Here is a 24,572-nt window from a genome sequence, read left to right on the forward strand (position 1 = left end):
AATGACATGGCATATAATTTGCGGGTATCTAAATCCGGATGAGTTAGCGAATGATGCTAGCACACAAGGACTTGTTTCAAATTTTCTGACTCATTTCAAATTTTCAAGGAAGTTTTAAGCAAGAAATGTATTAAATAGCTAAATAGCAAGTGTGAGCAGTTTAAAGTTTAGTCTCACGTTAAAAAACTGGTAAGAAGAAGTAAGAAATATCAAATTCGGTTCGATTCGGTCGGTTTGACCAAAAACCTGCTCACCCGGTTACTTGGCCAGGCCAAAGCCACTCGTTGGACCGCTCATGTTTCAGACCCGGACCGGATAATTTTTTTTTGGGGATAAAAATGGAAACGACGTCGTTCGAAGCCAACCCCAAGCCCAAATGCCCTAATTCTGCAGTGCAGTGATCACCCACGACCAAGCCTCAACGTCTCTCTTCTCTAGGGTCTCTTTCGCGCCACTCTCTCCCTCAAGCTTTCTCACCTCTCTCACGCCACTCTTGTCTCCGGTGTCTCACTTCTCTGGCAGTCATCGTTTCAGACTCAAGCTCGTCACGCTGTGTCCTCACCGTCTCAAGCTCAGTCGCCGCCGTTCTGCGCTCGCTTCGACGGCGGCAGAATCAGACGGAACTAGCATCTGGTCCCTCGGGTGGTGGTCATTGTCGTCTTCTTGCTTCCGCCGTCAGTTCAGTTGGTCAGCTTCCTTCCTTCGCCGTCAGTTGGTCCGTGGCAGGTGCTGAGGTGAGCTTCCTTCGGCCCTGTTATTTCTTTTTCAATTTTAATTGCTGTATATCATCACTACACCTCGATTTTGTTGCTGAAAGTTGAATTTGTTGCTGAAATAATGATATAGTTTTTTTTTTTTTTTGTTGCTGTAAATCATATTTGTAGGTAAAGTTTTTGTTGCTGAAAATTATCCTAGTTGATTTGTTGTTGAAAATTATGAATGAGCTGAATTTGTTGCTGAATATATTGCTCAGCAAATTTTTTCGTTGCTGGAAAACATGTTGAATTGATGAAGCATTTTATTGTGACAGATGAGTATGATAGAATACCTATCTTTTATTGCTTTTAAATTGTTGCTCTAAGTTCAATTTGTTGCTGAATATCACTTAACTAAATCTTTTATTGTTGTAATTCTTTTATTTCTTTTGTCCCTGCATTCCCCTCTTCTATCTTTTTCAATTTTTCCTTTTCCCTTGTCCTTGTCAATTTGTTGTTGTAAATCATTACTGAACCATCTTTTGTTGCTGTGAATTTGTTGCTGTATTGAGCTAAATTTATTGTTGCTGTTGAGTTTAATTTGTTGCTGTAAATCATCTTTTGAACTATATTTTTTGTTGCTGAAAATCATGGGTGAGTTGAATTTGTTGTTGAAAATCGTCACCAAGATGAATTTATTACTGTAAGAATAGATAGTTTCTGTGTAGAGACTCATAGTCTTAGTCTTAGCCTTTAATTGTAATAATAAGAGTTGATTTAATATTGAGTATTGACAATTACATAGGCAATATTGGACTATTTGTATAATGTGGGTATTTGATGGATTGATTTATAAATTAGTTGCATTTATGTTTTTGATTAGTTTGTTAATCATTAATTTCCTGAGTGTGTTATGTTTTGCTTTCTTTTTTATTTAAATTAAAAAAGTATTTTGTATTAGTGACTTATGTTTATATAGTTAGTTATGTGACTTATATATACAAGTTGATACTTAATTATTATTATGTTTGTAAAGAATTCATTTTAACTTTTTTTATAATTTTATATTTTTATTTAATTATGACTAGATCAACTGGGTGGTGAATCAGTGACCCACCGATTGAATTAGTGATCCGGTGATCCAGTCGTATGACCGAATAAATTACCGGTTCGATTTTGATAACCAATGATAAAAAGTTTATAAGATGAGAGATCTATTAATTAACACTTTAAAATTTTGAATTGAATGTAGTGTCTTTTTATTTTATGTTCTCTCACTTGATTTTTTGTCAAAGTCTTTTCAGTGGTCTTTTCAGTGGTCGAGATAATTTCATTTGTACAATTTCTATTTTATATTTTTTATTGTATAAAAGAATTATTTATTTCACTTATTTTTTATCAATTATTTTAATACTAAACATAAAAATAAAAGCCGTTAAAAAATTATACAAATATATAATATTATTCTTATTTGGGATTAGGATTCTATTTCATGAATTAAGTTAGAGAAGTTTTTTAGAAAAATAACTTAATTCAAAAGTAAAATTTGATATTCACGTCCTAAATAATCACAATGTTTTTTTTTCTTTTTTCTTTGTTCACCAAGAATAATTAAATGTAAAATCACAATTAGGAGTTTTAATTCATCCTCGTAATACTTAAAAAAAAAATAAATTTGAATATATATAAAAAGTTTTAAAAGAATTGAAAAGATAAAAAAATTTGAATTTTTTTTCGAAAAATTAAGAAGATAATTAAAAAAATAAATTAGAACTCCTAATTAATAATTATTGTTGTCCAATACATATTATTTAAGGTTAATACATGTCTTAAAGATATATTTTAATAATATTATAAAAATATTTTATTAAAAATTATTAATTTTTTTATATTTTTAATATATTAAATACATAAAAAAATTTAAAATTTTTTCTTATTATCATTTAAAATGTGAGCTTGTTTATATTCAAAACTCCTAATCATTTTTCTTAAACATATTATTGTTGCCCAATACACAATTAAACAATGAACAAACAGAAAAATAGTCATATTCGTTTTTAAAAAATTACTTATTTTTTAAATTGGTTTTTGAAACATATTTTTTTATAAAATATTCTTTTTAAAATTTTATATTAGTCATATTAGTTATTTATTTATGTTACTAACAATGTCAAAATTCATTGATATAACACGCTAGATAAAACCAAACTACAATACACATTTAACGATTAGCTACTAACATAATAAATTTATGTAATTAGATTAAATAAACTCTAAATTGAAAAAACTTTTTATTTGTGGTTGATTTTATAATTTTATAAATTTATTATGTCAGTAGTTATATATATATATATATATATATATATATATATATATATATATATATATATATACTGTGGTGTTATTTAATATAAAATAATATTATACATTTAAATATTTTTATTAATTAAATTTAATTAAGTTAATCTAATATAACAAAAATTAGTATAACTAATACTATTTTGAGTTTTATTATTTAATTAATTTAGTTAAACTTAGTTCATAAAAAAATTTAAATATATAGTATTATTTTTTGATATGCTATATTATCAACAAACTTTAACGAAAGTGATGAAAAGATTTAAAATCTTTAGAGCTTGTCTAAAAAACATTTAACATGAGAAAAAAATTTTATTTTTTTAAAAAGAATTTATTTTTAATATATTAAATTATTAATAAATAGAATTTAAATTTAAAAAGTGTACGAGTAGATTTAGAAATTAGACTCTTTTTATTCTGATATATAAATAAAAAAATGAGAAAATTTATGGGCTAGCATTTTTATTGAAATTTAGCCATTAGATGTTATCTCACACCATTAAAAAAAATGAGTAATTTTATATCATTAGATGTCATCTCACACTATTAAAAATATTGATGATAACTAATTAATGGTTATACATTACAAATTCTGCTGGTCTTCGGCATTTCTATAAAAAAATAGGAATTAAAATTTTTAGAATAATTCAAATTATTCATTTTTAATGATTTTAAAATAAAAAAAATAATTGTTGAACGGGTTTTAATTCCTAACTTTCTAAATTCTTAAAGAATAAATTTAAATTAAAAAAATTTGGTGATCAATTTACAAAACGGGTGAACATTTCGAGGACGGATTTGACATTTTATTCGACGAAACAAATGAATACTGAATCGATCATCTTCACTCCTCTCCCTCTTCTTCATTTGACCGACCTAACTTAGATTCCTCTCCAACTTTCTGGGCGCGTCCCAATATTTGTTCCCCTCCCAAAACCCTAACTTTTCATCATTTACAGACACCCTCTGCTTCCTTATCATCAATCAACTTACCGAGTACCGCCACCTGACCTCTCTTTTTCAGCTTCCCCAACTACAAATTGTTGATCATGTCGGAAAAATTCTCGGCGGCGCTTCGGATTGGGGACCTCAACGATTTCATAGCGCCGTCTCAGGCATGCATAGTATCGCTCAAGGGCTTGAAAGCGAACGCCAACAAGCCCGATTCCGAGGTAATTTCCGCAACTCACTTTTCAATCCTCTTCTTGTTATAGAAAGAAAATAAGTGTTCTTTTGTTTAAAAAAAAATGCTCTTTTTTATATTCAGCTGAAACTTTCATTGTTTTTTTCTTTTGGGTCTTTATTCATATATAATTTTCGTTATTGGTGTGCCGGTAGGTTTCAGTTGGCAGAAGCAAGCAAGTTCAGTCAGAGCCTGTTAAGATTTCTCTAAAGGATTGTTTGGCATGCAGGTTTGTCCTCTCTTAACATTCAGCGAGTGTGAAGTGATTTTTTTTTAGTATTATTATTACTTTTTTTCCCATGACCTTGGACATCCAGCGAACTTTCACTAGGAAAACAATGAAAAGTACACTAGTTGATGATTGAATTTAGACCTTTCATGACGTTTTTGTTCTGTCAGTAATATTATGATTGTGATAGGGCTGTATTGGGATTTTGGACTACGGGATTATGGAATGATCAGATCACTTTGCATCAAGATGAAAACATTCTATGAATTATGAGAGAACTGATATACAAAGACATAGTAGTTTGTTGTTGGAGATATAACCGCACAATGCATGCTTAGGAGTCTTAATCTTATAATATAGCTTAAGGAGAGTTGGTATTTTAATTTATGTTGAAGCATTTATTCGTTTTGGCTCTTAGAATGCAATAAAGGGTGTATTGGATGAAACTATTTTAGAAATTACTTCTAAGACACTAGTCCAAGTTGTTCTTTATATCAAAAGCAACTCTTTCCAAATTCTCTAAAAAGTCGAAAATTCAAAGTCTGAGAATCAGAACATCCTTAAAAACCCAATTATCAGAATTCCACAATGCCTAAGCAATTTATTTATTATCCAAACAAAACCCTTAGCACCATAAAGAAGACTTCGATCTTCTATAAAGAATTCATTAAAGTTGAAATTTATATAGAAGGATTAGATATTAGCAGTCTAAAATAGATTTATGGGGAAATATTCTGAAGGTTCTGAAGGCCAAACATGAGAATCTGGGTTACACCAAGGGAAAGTTTTATGACTGACCATCCAAGATACCTAATGTCAATAGGTCATACGTGTGGTTATTTTTTAGCATTAAAAAAATAAGATATTCCCCTATGTTTATGGGATGGTTAATAAGGCCAATATGGCTTACATAATGAGTTTTTCTGACAATACAGTGGCTGTGTGACATCTGCGGAGACAGTTATGCTGGAGAAACAAAGTTTGGATGAGTTCTTATCTAATATTAACAAAGGGAAAGCAGTGATTATGTCTGTTTCTCCCCAGTCAAGGGCCTCCCTTGCAGCTCATTTTGGCATTTCTCCCCTTCAGGTGATGCTTTAGATATTTGCTTTTAGTCTATGAATTGAAGTCTATGAATTATGTGGCTATGCCATTATTTAAACAACCATTTTGAATTCTAGCCTGCTACATTCAGTTTCTATGAATTCTGGCTTGTTTGGTTTATCTTTGTACCAGAATGCTTTTCTCTTATTCTTTTACTCATGGTTTAAATGTGAAATATTTGCTATTACAGGTTTTCAAGAAGCTGACAAGATTTTTCAAATCATTGGGAGTGAAGGCAATTTTCGATACAAGTTGCAGTAGAGATTTAACCCTTATTGAATCTTGTATGGAGTTCATGTCAAGGTACAAACAGAGTCAACTGTCTGATGATGAGAAGAATAAGTCGAGCCTACCTATGATTGCTTCTGCATGCCCAGGTATATAAATTTAACTCTTTATTAGTTTTGGTAATGGCTACATTTAAGGCCTGGTTGTTTAATCTAATTAAACGAGACCAATACAGACTTCTAAGAATTATATAAATATTTGTGAAAAGACTAAAAGTTTAAGAGCATTTCCTATAAGCTAAAAAAAGTACCTTATGTAATAGACTCTTACTGAAAACTATATGATAAAAAACACTCCTTTTTCTTATCTCAACCAAATGCACTCGAAAACTGTCTCAAGCACATACACCTGGATGCTGGACAAAACGATATTGTGATTTGTGAAAGTACTTGGCTTATATTTAATATTACCTGGAGAAGTATTGGAGAAATATTGGATTTGCAATTGTTTTTGGTACTGAATTTGGAAATAGGAACTTCAACTGGGATCTTAACTTATTAATTCTGTAAATTTTCTGTCTTGATCACAAAAAAAAAAAAATGAAAAATGGCTTCTTTCTTTAGTTACTAGTGACTTTATGGTATAGCATTTGGAGTTTGAGATAAGGAAGGGGGAACTGAAAATTTTACTTTCAAAGTATTTAGAATAGGTTTTAGTGAGGATTCAAGTAGGAGGGAAAAATGCTAACTGATTGCTGTGATGTGAACATATGTTTTCAGGTTGGATATGCTATGCAGAGAAGCAACTTGGGTCGTTTGTTTTACCAAATATTTCAAAAGTAAAGAGTCCACAACAAACAATTGGAGCCATCATAAAACACTATTTATGCCAAGATATGGGGCTTAGGTAGGGTGTTCACTCAACATAATAAAGTTTCTACTGATGAAAACTGAAAAGGTCCCCTGTTATTTTTATGATAATATATGATGTCTTAATTTTTTTGTTATGCTGAAAAAGAAGCCAACATTTCCAGTTATCTATGTAGTGAAATGCTTGGAAATTATTTAACAGGCCTGAAGAAATTTACCACGTCACTGTTATGCCTTGTTATGATAAAAAGCTTGAGGCTGCTAGGGATGACTTCGTTTTCCAACCGGAGTCCCATGATGAAGGGAGTGGGAATGAAGATAACATGATGACAGAGGTCGATTCGGTACTCACAACAGGAGAAGTTTTGGAATTGATTCAGGTTAGTATTCTCCATGCATCTCAGCAGTTTTGTGAATTCATTCACTTCTATCTAATGGTTTGTGAATAATTTTCTGCTCTGTTTCTATTTTGCAGTTAAAAGAAGTTGATTTTCAAAGCTTAGAAGAATCTCCTTTGGATAGACCGTAAGAAACTAAAAACTGCCTCTATCTTTTAGTTTCTTGTGTTTATGAAATAGTTTAGATGTGATGCACTTTCATGCAGGTTGACAAATATTAATGAAGAAGGTTACCTTTATGGGGTCCGTGGAAGCTCTGGAGGTTATGCAGAAACAATTTTCCGATATGCCGCTAGAACTTTTTTTGGAAGACAGATTGATGGCCCTCTGAACTTTAGAAATATACGGAATTCAGATTTTCAGGAAGTTACACTTGAGGCAAGTTTTCTTGTGAAAATATTTATATAGCTTTTTTTGTTTATGCTCGAGTATATGAAGGTTGTCAAAGTATTTAAGATATTGCATATTCATGCATAATAACAATTTATGGAATATATATCATTATCTTCATATAGTGATATAAATTGTTTTCTAATGTCTATATAGGTGGAGGGGAAAACAGTGTTGAGATTTGCTCTCTGTTATGGTTTCCGAAACCTGCAAAATGTTGTCAGAAAAGTTAAAACTGGTAAATGTGACTATCATTTCCTGGAGATCATGGCATGCCCGTCAGGTATTGCATTTTTCCTTTCCATCTCAAATGTTTTTTGATGGAGCCTTTTATTTATATGTTGATTTAACATGCTATTGATTTTAAGCAGGTTGCTTGAATGGCGGAGGTCAAATTAAACCAAAGAAAGGGCAATCTCCCAAAGAATTGAGCCAGTTGTTGGAAACTATTTACATGGAAAATGTAAGAACTGTTGCAAACTTGCCGTTAGTTTTCATGAATGATATAATTGTGGGGCATTGTAATTTAAGTTTTTTCTGCATTTTTCTCCTTACAACATTTCTGAATCAGTGAATGACTAAATTTCTGTATATGCTAGATTCGTGTAGCAGAACCATTCGATAACCCCATCGTAAGAGGCTTATATGACAAGTGGCTCGAGCAGCCTGGCTCCGATAAAGCCAAGAGACACCTTTACACGCAGTACCATCCCGTCGAGAAAAGCATTACCTCTCAATTGCATAATTGGTGAGAAAATTTCAGAAGTGAAGTTTGAACAGAAATGGGGTTGAAAGGAACAGGACCTTTTTCCCAGTAATTTTCTTCAATTAATCTTGTGGTATCAGAAGGGTCAATGGGTCATCATCATCCAATTTTGGTAGTGGGCAGTTTCTTTTTTTTCTTATGTATATATAGTTTACACCCTCCATATTTATACCAACCCCAGTCACCACCATTGAGTTTTGTATTGTATACCCTTCATCTCAAGTCAACCCAATTAGATTGCAAATGGAAAAATCACTTAGATATTTGTTTAGTTTTTTTCCCTTGGAGCCACTATTATTTGTGGGATCCAGGTTTGTCAATAATTTCAATGTGTAGATAACTAAACATACTGTTTTGTGTGTTGTTCCAACACATCTGCCAGTTCATTCCATGTATTAACTTCTAATGACAGTTGAGTTTAGTAAGGAAGCAAGTAAATCTTGACTATAGAGTCGAATAAGAGGCTATGGGTTATGTGTTGCTCTTTGCTGTAAACTTCTTTAATTGATATGTACAAGGTTTTATTAAAATTTAAACCGTTTCTAAATAAAGACAATCTTTTTTCACTCTTTAATATCCACTAATTTGACGAAATTCCTTTACTATGATGCTAAAGTTATTTGCAATTATACGTGACTGGTTTTCATCCGGTTCGACGGTTCAATGGTAATTTTCTAATTTTCCAATTTTGATATCTGTTTGAATCGCTTTATCTATCGGTTTGCAATTCGACCGGTTCGACCAATCGATTCAAACCGATTTTTAAAACTTTGTCGTATCTTTTTTTTGCTTTGTGAATTTGTAGCCCTTCAACTTTTAAAATATATAAATCAACCCATCAACATTGCAAAATATATAAATTAGTCAAATATAAGCATGTAACTTTTTTTTTCTTTTTGCCAACGAATTATAACTCAAATGACATAAATACGTTCGAATATAAATTACACATTAAAAATAATGTAATATATAATTAATTTAGTAGATAATTTTTTATGTATATATAATATTTTTTATTTATTTGTGATAAAAAATTGCATAAATAAGTTTTTGGTTCCGTAAAATATATGGACACGTATTTTTTGGTAAATATAACTTAAGGTATTTAGTTTTGCCTTTTATCGATTTTTTCTATTAAATTTAAATGCAAACACCATAAGATAGGACACTAAAATATATGGACACATGGTTTGCAAAAGGGCAAAACACAGAAATAAGCCAAGGGAGAAAATAATTTACGTGAATAAGCCAAAACGAAAACTGCTTCATGAATCTACCAACACATGTTTATATGTAGTTCGAACCAGCTTGGTTCGAACTCCATTTCTACATAATTCGAACCAGTTTGGTTCGAATTATACACAAACACATGCACAAACATAATTCGAACCAGCTTGGTTCGAATCACACACAGTAATTTATGGTATAATTCGAATTATGCTGTTAAAAAATTAATAATTTATTAAAAAAATTTTATTAAAAAATTTATTAAAAAAATTAATAATTTAAAAATTAAAAAAATATATATTTTTATTTCATACGTTAAAAAAAAGCTAACAAAATATTTAATTACGAGACTTCTTTAAAATATTAATGAGCTATCAATTCGAATTCCATACAATACTTTTCTGTCCATTTTTAATAGTTCATGAATATTTTTTAATAAATTTTTTTAATAAATTTTTTTAATAAATTTTTTTAAATTATACTACAAAAAATATTTTATCCTATGCAAAACAATTTAAAAAAAATGGCTTAAAAAATGTTAGGAGTACTATAAAAATTTGTAATGTTATAATAACTTAGGTAAATACATGCATGTACTCAAATTTTAAATAAAATATTATACATAGTCAATAATAATTTAGAAATGAAAGAAAATATTTTATTCCATACAAAATAATTAAAAAATATATTTTATTCTATACAAAATAATTTTAAAAAATGGCTTAAAATATGTTATGAGTACTATAAAAGTTTGTAATATTCTAGTGATTTAGGTAAATACATGATAAAAATATTTTTTCTTTAATTTCTAAATTATTAGTGACTATGTGGAGTATTTCTTTAATGTCTTAAGTCATTAGAACATTACAAATTTTTATAGTATAGTACTTCTAACATTTTTTAAGGCATTTTTTAAATTATTTTGCATAGAATAAAATATTTTTTTATGGTATAATTTAAATAAATTTATTAAAAAATATTCATGAGCTATCAAGAATGGGCAGAAGAGTATTGTATAGAATTCGAATTGCTCAACATATAATTTGAATCAGAGTAATTCGAACTTCCCTATGCGTAATTCGAATCATGTAATATCTCACCATATAATAAAAAATAATTTTATTAAAAAATTATCATGAATATTTTTTAATAAAATTATTTAAATTATACCATAAAAAATATTTTATTCTATGCAAAATAATTTAAAAAATGCCTTAAAAGATGTTAGAAGTACTATACTATAAAAATTTGTAATGTCCTAATGACTTAAGACATTAAAGAAATACTCCACATAGTCACTAATAATTTAGAAATTAAAGAAAAAAATATTTTTATCATGTATTTACCTAAATCACTAGAATATTACAAATTTTTATAGTACTCATAACATCTTTTAAGCCATTTTTTAAAATTATTTTGTATAGAATAAAATATATTTTTTAATTATTTTGTATGGAATAAAATATTTTCTTTCATTTCTAAATTATTATTGACTATGTAGAATATTTTATTTAAAATTTGAGTACATGCATGTATTTACCTAAGTTATTATAACATTACAAATTTTTATAGTACTCATAACATTTTTTAAGCCATTTTTTTTAAATTATTTTGCATAGGATAAAATATTTTTTGTAGTATAATTTAAAAAATTTATTAAAAAAATTTATTAAAAAATATTCATGAACTATTAAAAATGGACAGAAAAGTATTGTATGAAATTCGAATTGATAGCTCATTAATATTTTAAAGAAGTCTCATAATTAAATATTTTGTTAGCTTTTTTTTAACGTATGAAATAAAAATATATATTTTTTAATTTTTAAATTATTAATTTTTTTAATAATTTTTTTAATAATTTTTTTTAATAAATTATTAATTTTTTAACAGCATAATTCGAATTATACCATGAATTACTGTGTGTAATTCGAACCAAGCTGGTTCGAATTATGTAAAAATGGAGTTCGAACCAAACTGGTTCGAATTACATAAAAATAACTTCTGGCTTATTACTGAAACGATTTTCAGTTTAGCGTATTTACGTTACACTATTTTTGGCTTGACTTATTAGAATTTTTTACCCTTAGTATAATTCAAGGCATTTAGTTTCATTTGTTATCATTTTTTTTTTATCATATGTGAACATGTGAGGACTGAACAATACGATTAGATAAAGAACATAATTTTCTTCAACTACGAATACGATAAGACAAAATAGTATGATTACTTGATTAGACATAAGCTACGACAAGACTTAATAAATAAAATGTGTATGGTAATTTGGTAAGATATAAAGATATTGAAATATAAACGTAACATGACAAGACATAATAAATAAAATGAGCACAATAAGATATTGAATAATACGATGAGGTGACAAATTATAGCAAGTAGAATGTACATGATAAGATATGGAGTAACATTTTAAGATGTTTAATAACTAGGAGATAGAATACCAAAAAAAAAAAAAAAAACTAGGAGATAGAATATGTATATAGTAAGTAAACTTAACACAGTGAAATAAGGCACGTAAAACAGAACACAAGATATAGGTGAGTTTGGATTTTGGATTGATTTTTAAAAAAGTATTTATTATTTTATTTTTTTAAAATAATTTTTAACAGATAAAAAATATTTTATATTTAAATATATTTTTAAAAAAATTTAAATATCAAAAATATTTTTTGTTTTTATTTTTTAAAATAAAATATTACTAATTTTAAAAAAAAGTAAATAATTTATTTTTTTAATAAAAATATTTTTTTTAAATATTTAAATAAATTTTAAATTAAATAAAGTATTTTATTAAAAAAATATTTTTTCATTTAAAAAAGTCAATCTAAATCAACACATAATATGTAAAATAAAATGCTTAAATATTGGTGTGGGTTGATAAAACTTTAGTTTTTCAAAAATTATTTGATAAAATAATTTTTAATATTTAAAATGACTTTAATAATCGTGAATTTATTAATACATAGTTATAATTTTTTTTGTCGTGACATAAAGAGTAAAATATATATTTTGTCCCTAAAGTTTGGCAAAAGTTTTAAAAATATCCCTAAGTTTTATTTTGTTTTAATTTTATCTCAAAAATGTTCGATTTGCGTCAAATATACCCCTAACGACTAATTTTTCAAAAAATTTAAAATCAATTCAACAACATTTTCATAAGAACAACTTTCAACACAAACAAATCAAGCATAACTTTCATGCATTATTGTTAGATTGGTCTTAAATATTTTGAAAATTTAGCCGTCAAGAGTATATTTGATACAAATTGAAAATTTTTAAGACAAAATTAAAAATAAAATAAAATTTAAAAATATTTTTAAAATTTTTACTAAATTTTAAAAATAAAAAATATATTTTACCCTGACATAAAAGTATAGAAAAATTATCATATATTCCGGTAAAAGAACTGAAATATGATATTTCATGTACGAAATGTTTGTTAAGTAGCTATTTGCCTTGTAGCGAGTATGGAAATGACAAAAATAATTCCCCTTGTAGAATTGATTCAAAAGACCAACTCACAAAGATGGTTCGTGGCTCGTGGATAATAAGTAACAACTTATGGTGAAAAGGTTATTTTATAGATATAAAAAATATTATTTGTACAATAAAATTTAATTTTTAATTAATTTTTAATATTATTTAATTATTTTTTAATTAAAATATATTTTTATTTTTTAGATACATATTTATAATTAAGATTAATTTAAATTTTAAAAACTAAATTTTTTTTAATTTTTTACCCACTTCATAGTTAGTTATTGTTTCTTTCTTTACATTCCTTTTCTCTTTGTAACACGATTTTCTTCTTTTTTCTATCCTTCTATCAGATTCTCCGTTTCTTTCTTATAGTAGCCGTAATTTCTTTTTCAATTATTACACATCTAAAGTTATTAACCTTTATGGAAAATGTTTTTAAAACATATCCAAAATCATAAATCTAAAATTTAAATTTAAACATTAAAAACCAATTGTAACACATCTAAAATTATGAAGTGATACACAAAATATTTTTAAAACACATTCAAAATCATAAATAAAAAAATTAAACTCTTGCAGTGGTCGTAATTGACTAATTGCATATATAACAGTTGTTCTTTTACCTAAACCATTCTCCAATGCAAATTAGGATGTTGTACATGGCATGTAAAATTAATGTGATTGAATAACTAAACAGATACATATGGTTAACTATGAATCATTTTCTTTTACACACATCCAAAATACTTGAGGTCCACTTCCGACAAAGAAAGATTAGCGACGCTGATGAGGACTAACGCGATGAGGAGTAAGAAGAGGCGGACAACGGCATTGCAGAGGAACGGCAAAGCGGAAGAACGGCGCTGGGATGACGCGGACGAATAATCACACGAACAAATTAAAATCTTCAATTTTACTGAATTTATATTTTTGGAAATGTATTTAAATGATAATATGTTAATAATTAAAAATAATAAAAATGAAACAAAAATTTTAAATTTTAAATTTTAGTTTTATTTTGTTTATATTTTAGACGTGTATTTAATTTTAAAAAGACACTAAATCTATTTAAATATATTTATTTTACTTTTTTTTAATTATTGTAATAAAAAACTGAATATTATATAATTTTTTAAAAATATATTAACCCATAATTATTGTATTTAAATCCAATTTAATAGAAATTAATTTCCGGTGGATCTATATATAGACAATATCATAAATAAATTATATAAGTTAATATAATAAATAAATAGCTATAATTTAATATTTTAAAAAGTTTAATAAAGCGGTGGGTCATTAACTATATTATTTTTTATATTAAATATTAACTACTCATATAAAATATATATTAAAATATAAAATATATTAAAAATAAATTAAATATTATATATATTATATAAAAATATATAATAATTAATTTAATGACTGATTTATATATATATAATATTTTTACATAAATTATAGTATTAATATGCATAAAAGAACAACCGATCCTAAATATAATGTGACTTATTTAGTATTCGTTTAATATTAAATATATAAGTTTATTTTTAATATTTGCTAAATTATTATTTAATTTAATAATTAAATTATAGAGTTTAATTCGAATTTATTTTTAAGATTACTTAAAACACGCAAATTTTTTTACTTATATGTCAATATTTTATATATAAAACGATTTTAAGTCTTTTTTAATTTGTTTTTCTCACATGAATTAAGCAATCAAACACATAATAGTAAAATTTTATCTTACTTTATTAAATATTCTTTTTCTCTATTCTAATCATCTATCTTTAAATAAATTACAGACGTCTGATTTTAAAAAACTAAAATTTATTAGATATAAATGTTAAATTTTTTATTTTAAATTTTTAATTTAAAATTACATGTTTTAATACTTAAGAGGTCAAAATAAATTTAAACTAGTATATTTGAGGGTTATCAAATTTATACAAATTTATGTAAATTTACAGAATCTATTCGAATTCATTTTAATTTATTTAAATTTAAATTATTAGTTATTAAACTTACTCATTTTATTAATCTAAATTCGTTAACTTGTAAGAATTTAAGAATTAACTCAAAAATTTAACAATTTTTTTCTATAAAATAAAATCCTTTGATATATATTATAATATGTAAAAGCAAATTATGAATATATTAATCAAAACTTATAAGTATTACTAATTTGGTCTCAAAAAATAAAAAAAAAATTAACAAAATTATATATGAAAAGAATATTCTTTACTTGTTAATCTTAAATACACACTTTAATTAAGATAGAACCTTTATTCGTAATGAACAAATTATATGGTGAAAAAAAAACATGTATTAAATACATGATATACGTTAAAACTAGTTTTAAAAAAAAAAAAAAAATTAAAGACGAATAAAAATAATAAAAAAAAGATAAATATAGGTCCTGACATTTTAGTTTGAAGATACGTAAATTTTTTATTAATTAAAAATATAAAAATGTTTTTCATCTTTTAAAACATGAAATATTTAAGTTTTTTCGTTCAAAATATATAAAGATAAATAAGTCTTTTGAAAAAATTTAAATATCTCATTTTTTAAAAAGTGAAAAATATTTTTGTATTTTCAATTAGTTGAGAACTTATTTATTTTCGAAATAAAAGATCAATGATCTATTTATCATTTTTTCAAAAAAAGACCAAGATTTGTGAAGTAAAAAATATGATTCAATTAATTCAATCTTAAAGTACAAATAACAATTAATTTAAGCCATTTGACATTTTGATGTAGTGCTTGAGAAATGGCTCAGTTAAAAATAAAAAATAAAAAAATTACATTTAACATAGAAATATAATTTTTATAGTGAGACTCAAAATGATTTTTTTTAAGATGTGTATATTTCGGGCTAAAATTTTTATATATGAAGAATTTTAATGTAAAATATAAAAATATTTTATTATTTTAGTGTTTTACAGAATTGTGGTGGTAGTGACGTTTTGTAATAAAAAATATTATTTTAAGTATTAAAACACAAAACGTCAATGACGTTTTGTTAAAAAAATATTATTTTAATTGAAGAAACACAAAATGTCACTGACGTTTTATATATGGTCATAGTAATGTTTAACACATAGTTTGGTTCATCATAGAAGATTTCATCCTTAATAATACAATATTAAAAAGAAAAAAAACGTATATTTCGCTTATATAAACGAAATATTTACATATTTTTTATACATAAAATTATAAAATATAACCAAAATTTTTTATATATTTTTTATTATTTTGTTACCAAAATATGAAAATGACATATAAAATAATAAATTTTAAAATTTTACACAATTAAATATTTTAAATAAATTTAAAAAGAACAAAATAAAACATTCTAACATTATTTTTCATCGATTTTTTAATAAGCTTTTAATCCCACAACATTCATGATAATACAATATACATGTATTTAAGAGGCTAATTTAAAAAAAAAAGGTTAAACCCACTATGAACAAAGTTGAACTGAGGACTCATGCTTTGGGATAAAAAAAAAAAAAAAGGCTCACAGAAGTCATTGACTCATCATATATCATGATTCATGATGCTACAGTTTAATGTAAGTTGGGTAAATTAAAAGAAAAAAAAAATCTGTTGCAGACTTTTTTTAGATTTTTTATGATTATTTTTAAAGTTAAGAATGAGATTTAAATTTGAGACTTTTAACTTTAAGTAAACATAAAAAAATTATATTATTTAAATTATAGTTCGTTTACAACTTTCTATAATTACTTATTCACCAAATCTTGACCACATATTATGTTTAATATAAATCTCAATAATTATAAAAGTTGAAATATTATATTCTAAATAAATATAATGGCTTACACGAACATCTTCCAAAAGTATATTTGATTTCTCAACTTTAAATGACATAAGTTAATTTTTAAAGATATTTTTTAAGTGATTTTAAAGTACTTTTAAATTTTCAAAACTAAAAAAACACGCTATAATTTTTTTTATTTATCAAACATGAAGTATATCTGACAAAAAAAATTGACCAAATCAATCTGACTATAAGTTATTATGTTACTTTTTTTTTTAAAGATAAATATTATTTTATTAATATAAAATAAAAATATTTCATAAGAAAGTACAAAAAAATTAAGTATTTTTATTTATCACTAACTGTAACTGAAAGAGTAAGAGCTTAAAGAAGAGTAAAGTAAGAGTAAAGAAAATTAGCAGCATCTATCAGGCTCACGAGTTCACGCACTAAATTACTGGCTTCTTTTACTATCTCTGGTGTCGGGCTTATTACTTTCTAAAAAACACACCAATTTTTTTTTTCATTTTCAAATAAGTGTTTTTTTTTATTTTTTTCTATAATTTTATAAGTTATTTTTTGACCGTAATGTTTATAATGTATTTTCTTTAAGTCATTTTTGGATGCAGTTCGATCGTATGTTTTAATGTTGTCAAATTTTTTCATTTGACTCCATTTCAATTTATTTTCATTCCAATTTTGACATTCAACATTATATCAGGAAAAGGATGAAATATACATGCACCTCACATAGACACCAAAACAATACACGTACCTCACATAGTCACATTAGTACTAGACTGAATACGGCACTTAAATCGTATTGACTGACTTTTTAGTTAATATGTGTTTTAAAAATTTATAATAAAATTATTATTAGAATTAAGTATGATTTTAATTTTTTAAGGTATAGATTAAATTTTTTTTTGTCTTGAATTTTTTTTTTTATATAAAATTTAACTTAATTTTAAAATCGTCCTTACCTTAAGAACTAAAATTATACGAAAGTGACGACAAAAGTGAAAATAGAAGTGAATTGTAGACCGATTTTTCTTCTTCTTCCCTTTCCAAAAAATTATTCTTTTTCTCTTTTTTTTATTATAAATAATTTGGTCTAAAATATTTTAATATTTAAATAAAAATAACGATTTTAAATTTTGATTTTAAACTTTAGAAACGATTTTATATATATAAAAAGTTAAAAACAAACAAAATTTTCGATCTATATAAAACTAAAATCGTATTTAACACTTATTATTACTATAAATTTTAATTTTGTTTTTACATTTATAACTTTAACATCAACCCTTAGGAGACAAATTAGCTAGATCAAGTAAATATTTTATTAAAAATTATTATGTTATTTAATTGTGATTATTTAATGTTCTTTAACACATTTGTTTTTTATAGCGATAACTCGATTTGCATTTAATTTTGGATAACAACGCATCTGTTAGAAATAAAATTTTTACAGTAACCGTTAAAAGTATGAATTCATTTTAAGGAAATTATATGGTACAGATCTAAATCTGTACAGATTTAAAGATTTGTTTCCTTAAATCACACTTTTTAAAGCCACACTTTTCACTTAAAACCGTAGCTCTTCACAAAGAAAAAACGTCACCTAATGGAAAAAAGTAAATTAGAAGATTTAAGAGAAGAAATAATTAAGTTATCGAAATTAATAGATCAAAAATTAATGATTTTAACTAATGTTAACTGTAATGACACCGAATTCTTAAAATCAATACAAAATGATTTTTCTCAAAATCTTTATTTTACTATAAGTTTTATTGAAGGACTTCAAAAACCTGAAAAAACTTATTTTTCACACGGAATTTCTAAGAAATGTTACCATGGAAATGATTCCCCACATCTTTATCATACTTTTAACCCACAATTAAATTCTACAAGTTTAATCACCCGTGCCATGCACGTGATAAGATTGAAATTATAATTTTAAGTTGTTATGTTAAATTTCATTTTAATTATAATAATTTAATTAATAAAAGAATAATTTGTATGCGTTGTTTTTCTTTTTTTAATATAGTATTAATTGTATTAACTATAAAATAGTTATTTAATCTACTTTTTTCAATAAATCAAGCATATATATTCAATATGACCATAAATAATCTAGTAATACTTAAATCTACCAACAAAATTTTATATGTTGGTTTACTATGAAGTAAGAAAATATCAAAATCAGCTCAAAATGAAGAACAATTAACCCGTGCCATGCCATGCACGTGATAAGATTAAAGTTGTTATTTAAACTTGTATTAACCCGTGCCATGCACGTGATAAGATTAAAATTATAATTTTAAATTATTTTGTTAAGATTAATTTAAATTATAATATTTTGATTAATAAAAATATAATATGTTATGATTTATTTGTCTTTTCTTAATCTAGTGTTAAATATATTAATTCTAAAATAGTTATTAATTGGTTTTAGTAATCTACTTTCATCAATAAATCAAACATATATACTCAATGTGACCATAAATAACTTAATAATACTTAGACCCACCAACAAATTTTTATATGTTGTTTTACTGTCAAGTAAGAACATATCAAAATTAACTCAAAATAAATAATAAATTATTAGAGAATTCTAATGCACAAAATTCTCTAATAAACAATAAATAATTTAAATCTACTAAAAAACAACTCAATACTTTTCTTTGATGCCTGCAAAATATATACTTAAAATAATATTATATCAATGTTAGCATATAGTTTTACAATCATCGACTGTATTTACTATACATGGCTCATTCTTAAAAGTTATTCTACACACATGTGCAGTCGGAAGATAAATTACTGGACTTTATTTTTCTAATTTATTATAATTATGCATTATTCATTAAATGCTAATTGTAATATTGTAATAAAATTATAATAAAGATAGTTTTCTAAAATAATTTAGAAGAGAGAATAGTGCTTTCATTTTGGAGGAAAAATGAATTCATGAGAAATTGTACCTCACTTTTATTAGTTGATAATGTATTAAATATTGATTTTATATGATTATAATAAAAATATTTCTCTAAATTAGTATAATCATGCATTATTCGTTAAATGTTAATTGTAATATAATTATAATAAATATATTTTTTTTTAAATAAATTTAGAAAAAAAAATAATGATTTCATTTTAGAGAAAAAATAAATTCATGAGAAATTAACACCCCACTTTTATTAGTTGGAGAAAAAATCCAGTTTTAGTATATTTTGTCATTATTATACATTTTTCTCTAATCATATATCCACCGTTTTCTTTTCTTTGTTTCAATATTTTGAACCTAGGTTTAACTTCTCGTAGTTCTCACTTCTTAGTTATTCTATTAGATGTAGTTGATAACTATTAAAATTCTTCGATTAATATAGGAGAAAAATATATTATTATATGATAGAATTAATATGAGTATATTTTATTATTAAATAAACAAAGTTAATATAAAATAAAATTATACATAAAAAAGCAAAAAAAAAATTAAAATAGCAAAAGTGATAAAAATATTATTTTTATAATTTTATTTTTTTATTTTTATGTATAGAAGATTAGAAAATAGTAAATTTTTAACTAAATTAATTTATATTTGTTGTATTCAATTTAAATAAGTAATAAATTATCTTATTTTAATTTATTTCTTAAATTTATATATCATAAAAATTAAATCAAATAATTAATATACCTAATTTTAAATTGTGTAATACTTAAATATCTATTCAAATCAATTAGTTGATATAATTAATTCATCATAATGAATTGTCTTTAATGAGTTAAACAAAATAAAGTAGAAGCATGCTATGTTGATTCTAGCATTAAAGGTAAAAATTCGATTTTTATATAATAGAATAGATAATATAATAGACGGCAAGAAAGAGAAAGATAAACATTTTAGATTCTAAGTTGTTTTATTTAGATGTTGCAATGTGTGTATCACATTATTTTACTTATTCTACCCTATGGACCCTTTTGTAACTTTATTTCAGTATCAATAGAATTTCACTACCTTTGTGTACTAAATTAAAATTCAAAATGAAACTGAAAAAAAAAATAAAGAGTATAAAATTATTGATTGAAAAACACTCTAAATAATAAAAAGTTAAATTAATTTTAATATTAAATTCATTAATACAGTTTTAATTTTATATAATAGTTAGATAATAAATTAGTAAAAGCAAATAGAAGAATGACTTTAATTAGTATTTGATAAAATATTCATTTAGAATAATTAAAAAATATAAAATTATGATATTATTAAAAATAATACATTTTTATGTTAAAAAAATTATATTTAAATAAAATATTTATAAAATATAAAATTTAGAGTAACATAGTTTCATAAACATTAATCATTAATCAATTATGAACTAACATAAAATTATAATATAATTTATTTATGAAAAAATAATCAATAATTAATATTAATAAATATAAAAATTATCCAAATACTTTGATAAAAAATATGAGTGGTTAATTATTATTCATTATTAATAATATTTTGTTCATAACAAAAACTAAAAATATAATTATTCAGATTTAGATTTTAAAAAAATAAACGTATAAGTAACAAATGATCTATTTTATCATGTATATTATAAATTAATTAATTAAAGTAACTGATATAATAAATTATAATTAATTAATTGGTATAAATTATAATAAATTATATGATATTAAAAAAATAAAATGAATACAAAAAATAAAAAAGAAATAGAAGAATAGAAGACTACAATAAAATAAATTGAATGTGAGATTTTTTTTCTTTTTACAAATTTTATATCACATCTGCTTCAATAATAATAAATAAAAGGGTAAAGTATACTTTTTGTCCCTGAAGTTTACTAAAAGTTTTAAAATTACCCCTAAGTTTCAATTTGTTTCAAATCGAAAACTTCTGGATAAAATTGAAACAAATTGAAACTTAGGGGTAATTTTGAAACTTTTAGAAAACTTCAGGGACAAAAAGTATACTTTACCCTAAATAAAAATACATCAACTTAATATCTAAGAGAAAATGATGAGATAAAATCATAACACAATTCTAAAATAAAAGCTTAAATTAAACCATAATATCATTGCACAACACAAATTAAAAGTAATTTCACACTACAATATACCACACAAATAGGTAAATAACTTAAGCTTAATTACGAATTTTTTACGGATTTTTTTTTATTTATGTATACATGATAACACCATGGTCTATAAATGCTTAATGGATAACATATCATATATTGCTCTGAATGATTAGCACATGAGTTGAAGAGTGTGTGCTGATTTGTGTCCATGATAGTTGCCTTGTGACAACGCCTCATAGGAAGAAAAAGAATTGTTGTAAAAGCTACCCAACGAAAGAGTAATTGGTAAATGAATAATATTTTCTTCTAGTATTTTTATAGTGGTAAAATAAAAACAAAAGGAATAAAATTTTGTATTTTTATATTAGAAATAGAATTTGATATTTATCCTAATAAAATTAAATAACTAATTAGCTATATTTAAATAAATTAAATAAATTAAATAAAAATATTTTTAAGAATTAACCAAATCAATTAGTCGATACAAATAATTAGTATAATTAATTTTATTTGATTTATTGAATTCAAAAAAATAAATTAGAAAATAATTGATTGAATTAATTAGTTGATATAATTAATTTATTATAATTGATTGGATTTAATGAATTAAAAAAATAAATAGAAAACATAGGAGACAATGATTTTTTTAACTAAATTAATATGTATTTATTGTATTTAATCAGTATAAGTAACAAATCATTTATGTTATTATGTACCTTATAAATCAATGAATTAAAATAATTGATATAATAAATTATAATTATTTGATTGATATAAATTATAATAAATCGTGTGATATTTAAATACCTAATCAAATCAATTAGTTGATATAATTAATTTACTGTAATAAATTGTATTCAATGAGTTATAAAAATAAATTAAGAAATACGCTAAGAAGTATCCCACGCCATCATGAAGTACAGAAATTCAATTTTTATATAATAAAAATATACATTCTTATATATGTTATAGAAATATGATTTGATTCCATTAACTTGCTTATTTTTTTTAACTTGCCACCTATATTCAGCATGGAATTTTTATTTTTCTAAAATAAATTTAGAAGAGAGAATAGTACTTTTATTTTGGAGAGAAAATGAATTCATTAAAAATTGACACCTCGCTTTCATTAGTTGATAATGCATTAAATATTAATTTTATATAATTATAATAAATATATTTTCCTAAATTAGTATAATCATACATTATTCATTAAATATTAATTGTAATATAAATATAATAAAGATATTTTTCTAAAATAAATTTAGAAGAGAGAATAGTGATTTCATTTTAGAAGAAAAATAAATTTATGAAAAATTGACACATCACTTCAATTAATTAGGAAAAAATACAATTTTAGTATATTAAGTAGAAGTATATTATTATTATTATTATTATTATTATTATTATTATTATTATTATTATTATTATTATTATTATTATTATTATTATTATTATTAAAAATATTTTCGATTAATAATTGATAAGTAGTTTAATAATGTATTAAATATAGATTTTATATAATTATAATAAAGATATTTTCCTAAATTAGTATAATTATGCATTATTCATTAAATGCATTCATTTTGGAGGAAAAATGAATTCATGAGAAATTCATACCTCACTCTCATTAGTTGAGAAAAAACCTAATTTTAATATATTAAGTAGATTATATAAATAGAAATACTTGCTAATTATATATAAAAGAGGAGATATATAATTATATATAATATGATTGCTATATATGTAACAGATATAAATTGTTATAATTATAGAGACTTACTATAATTATATTAAATTTAATTATGAATGTAAATAAATAAAAGTGATAATAATTAATATTATTTTTTTCTTTTCTATATTTAATATTTACCGTAAATATAAAAAATATTGAGAAAAAAAGTAGATACTGACTTTATTTTATTTTATTTTACGTCATGGATTTCTTTACTAAAATTAATGAAAGAAAAAAAAATCTTTGTTTATATATCAATCTCAATCACAATAAATAAGATGAATTGATTGAGCAACTAACAAATTTAACGGGTAAATGTTATTTTCCATTTATGAAAGAAAGGAGGTAATATACATGCGTATATTAATATAGAAAGAATATATACTCACAACTTTAAAATCTTCAAGAATATTCGATTGTATTATCCTTCAAACCAAAAAATTCATCCTTTATTTTCATTAAATATTTATATTAATTCAATTAGATGAGTGTTTTAATTAAAGAAAAGATTATTATTATTATTATTATTATTATTATTATTATTATTATTATTATTATTATTATTATTATTATTATTATTGAATAATAACGATAATTATCGTTATTAATATTAAATTGGTTATATATATATTGTTACTTCTACAATCGTGCAATAATATTTCCTTTTATTTGTTAACTAATTAAACTTAGTTATTTATATTAAATATATTTAATGATTACTAAAAATTAATCATATAATTATCATTATTAATAACCAATTTATATTTTCCTAAAATATTATTTTCTATCTTATTATTATTATTATTATTATTATTATTATTATTATTATTATTATTATTATAATTATAGGTTACCATTAAGATAATAACTTGTCACTAATAAAATTTTAGGATAATGAATAAAAAATAGAATTATATCAATATAATTAAAATAGTTAAAAATATTTCTGATTGATAATTAGGTTAATAATGCATTAATTATTGATTTTATATAATTATAGTAGAGATAT

The 24,572-nt window shown here is 23.6% G+C and overlaps 1 protein-coding gene across 4 annotated transcripts; it reads left to right on the top strand.

Moving 5' to 3' along the window:
- Positions 1 to 361: 361 nt before the first annotated feature.
- LOC112741318 (protein NAR1) lies at positions 362 to 8,700 on the top strand. 4 transcript variants are annotated; one of them, XM_025790250.3, is made up of 12 exons: positions 362 to 734; positions 4,078 to 4,225; positions 4,392 to 4,465; positions 5,401 to 5,554; positions 5,760 to 5,946; positions 6,577 to 6,703; positions 6,869 to 7,046; positions 7,142 to 7,191; positions 7,271 to 7,442; positions 7,611 to 7,737; positions 7,826 to 7,917; positions 8,054 to 8,700. In XM_025790250.3, the coding sequence occupies exons 2-12, from the start codon at positions 4,103 to 4,105 to the stop codon at positions 8,204 to 8,206; spliced, it is 1,437 nt and encodes a 478-aa protein (XP_025646035.1). In that variant the 5' UTR covers positions 362 to 734; positions 4,078 to 4,102; the 3' UTR covers positions 8,207 to 8,700. The 4 variants fall into 4 exon arrangements, with proteins under 4 accessions (XP_025646035.1, XP_025646034.1, XP_025646036.1 ...); XM_025790249.3 differs by having other exon boundaries at positions 363 to 734; positions 4,013 to 4,225; XM_025790251.3 differs by having other exon boundaries at positions 414 to 734; positions 4,013 to 4,225; positions 4,399 to 4,465.
- The last annotated feature ends 15,872 nt before the right edge of the window (positions 8,701 to 24,572 follow it).

Source organism: Arachis hypogaea, chromosome 14 (assembly GCF_003086295.3).
Source record: "Arachis hypogaea cultivar Tifrunner chromosome 14, arahy.Tifrunner.gnm2.J5K5, whole genome shotgun sequence".
NCBI classification, from domain to species: domain Eukaryota; kingdom Viridiplantae; phylum Streptophyta; class Magnoliopsida; order Fabales; family Fabaceae; genus Arachis; species Arachis hypogaea.

Excerpts from the sequence above, each read along its gene's own strand:
- LOC112741318 (XM_025790250.3), top strand. The coding sequence starts at position 4,103 with ATGTCGGAAAAATTCTCGGCGGCGCTTCGGATTGGGGACCTCAACGAT. Across the intron at positions 7,192-7,270 it reads GAATCTCCTTTGGATAGACC|GTTGACAAATATTAATGAAG; the intron begins GTAAGAAACTAA and ends ACTTTCATGCAG. Across the intron at positions 7,918-8,053 it reads AAACTATTTACATGGAAAAT|ATTCGTGTAGCAGAACCATT; the intron begins GTAAGAACTGTT and ends TGTATATGCTAG.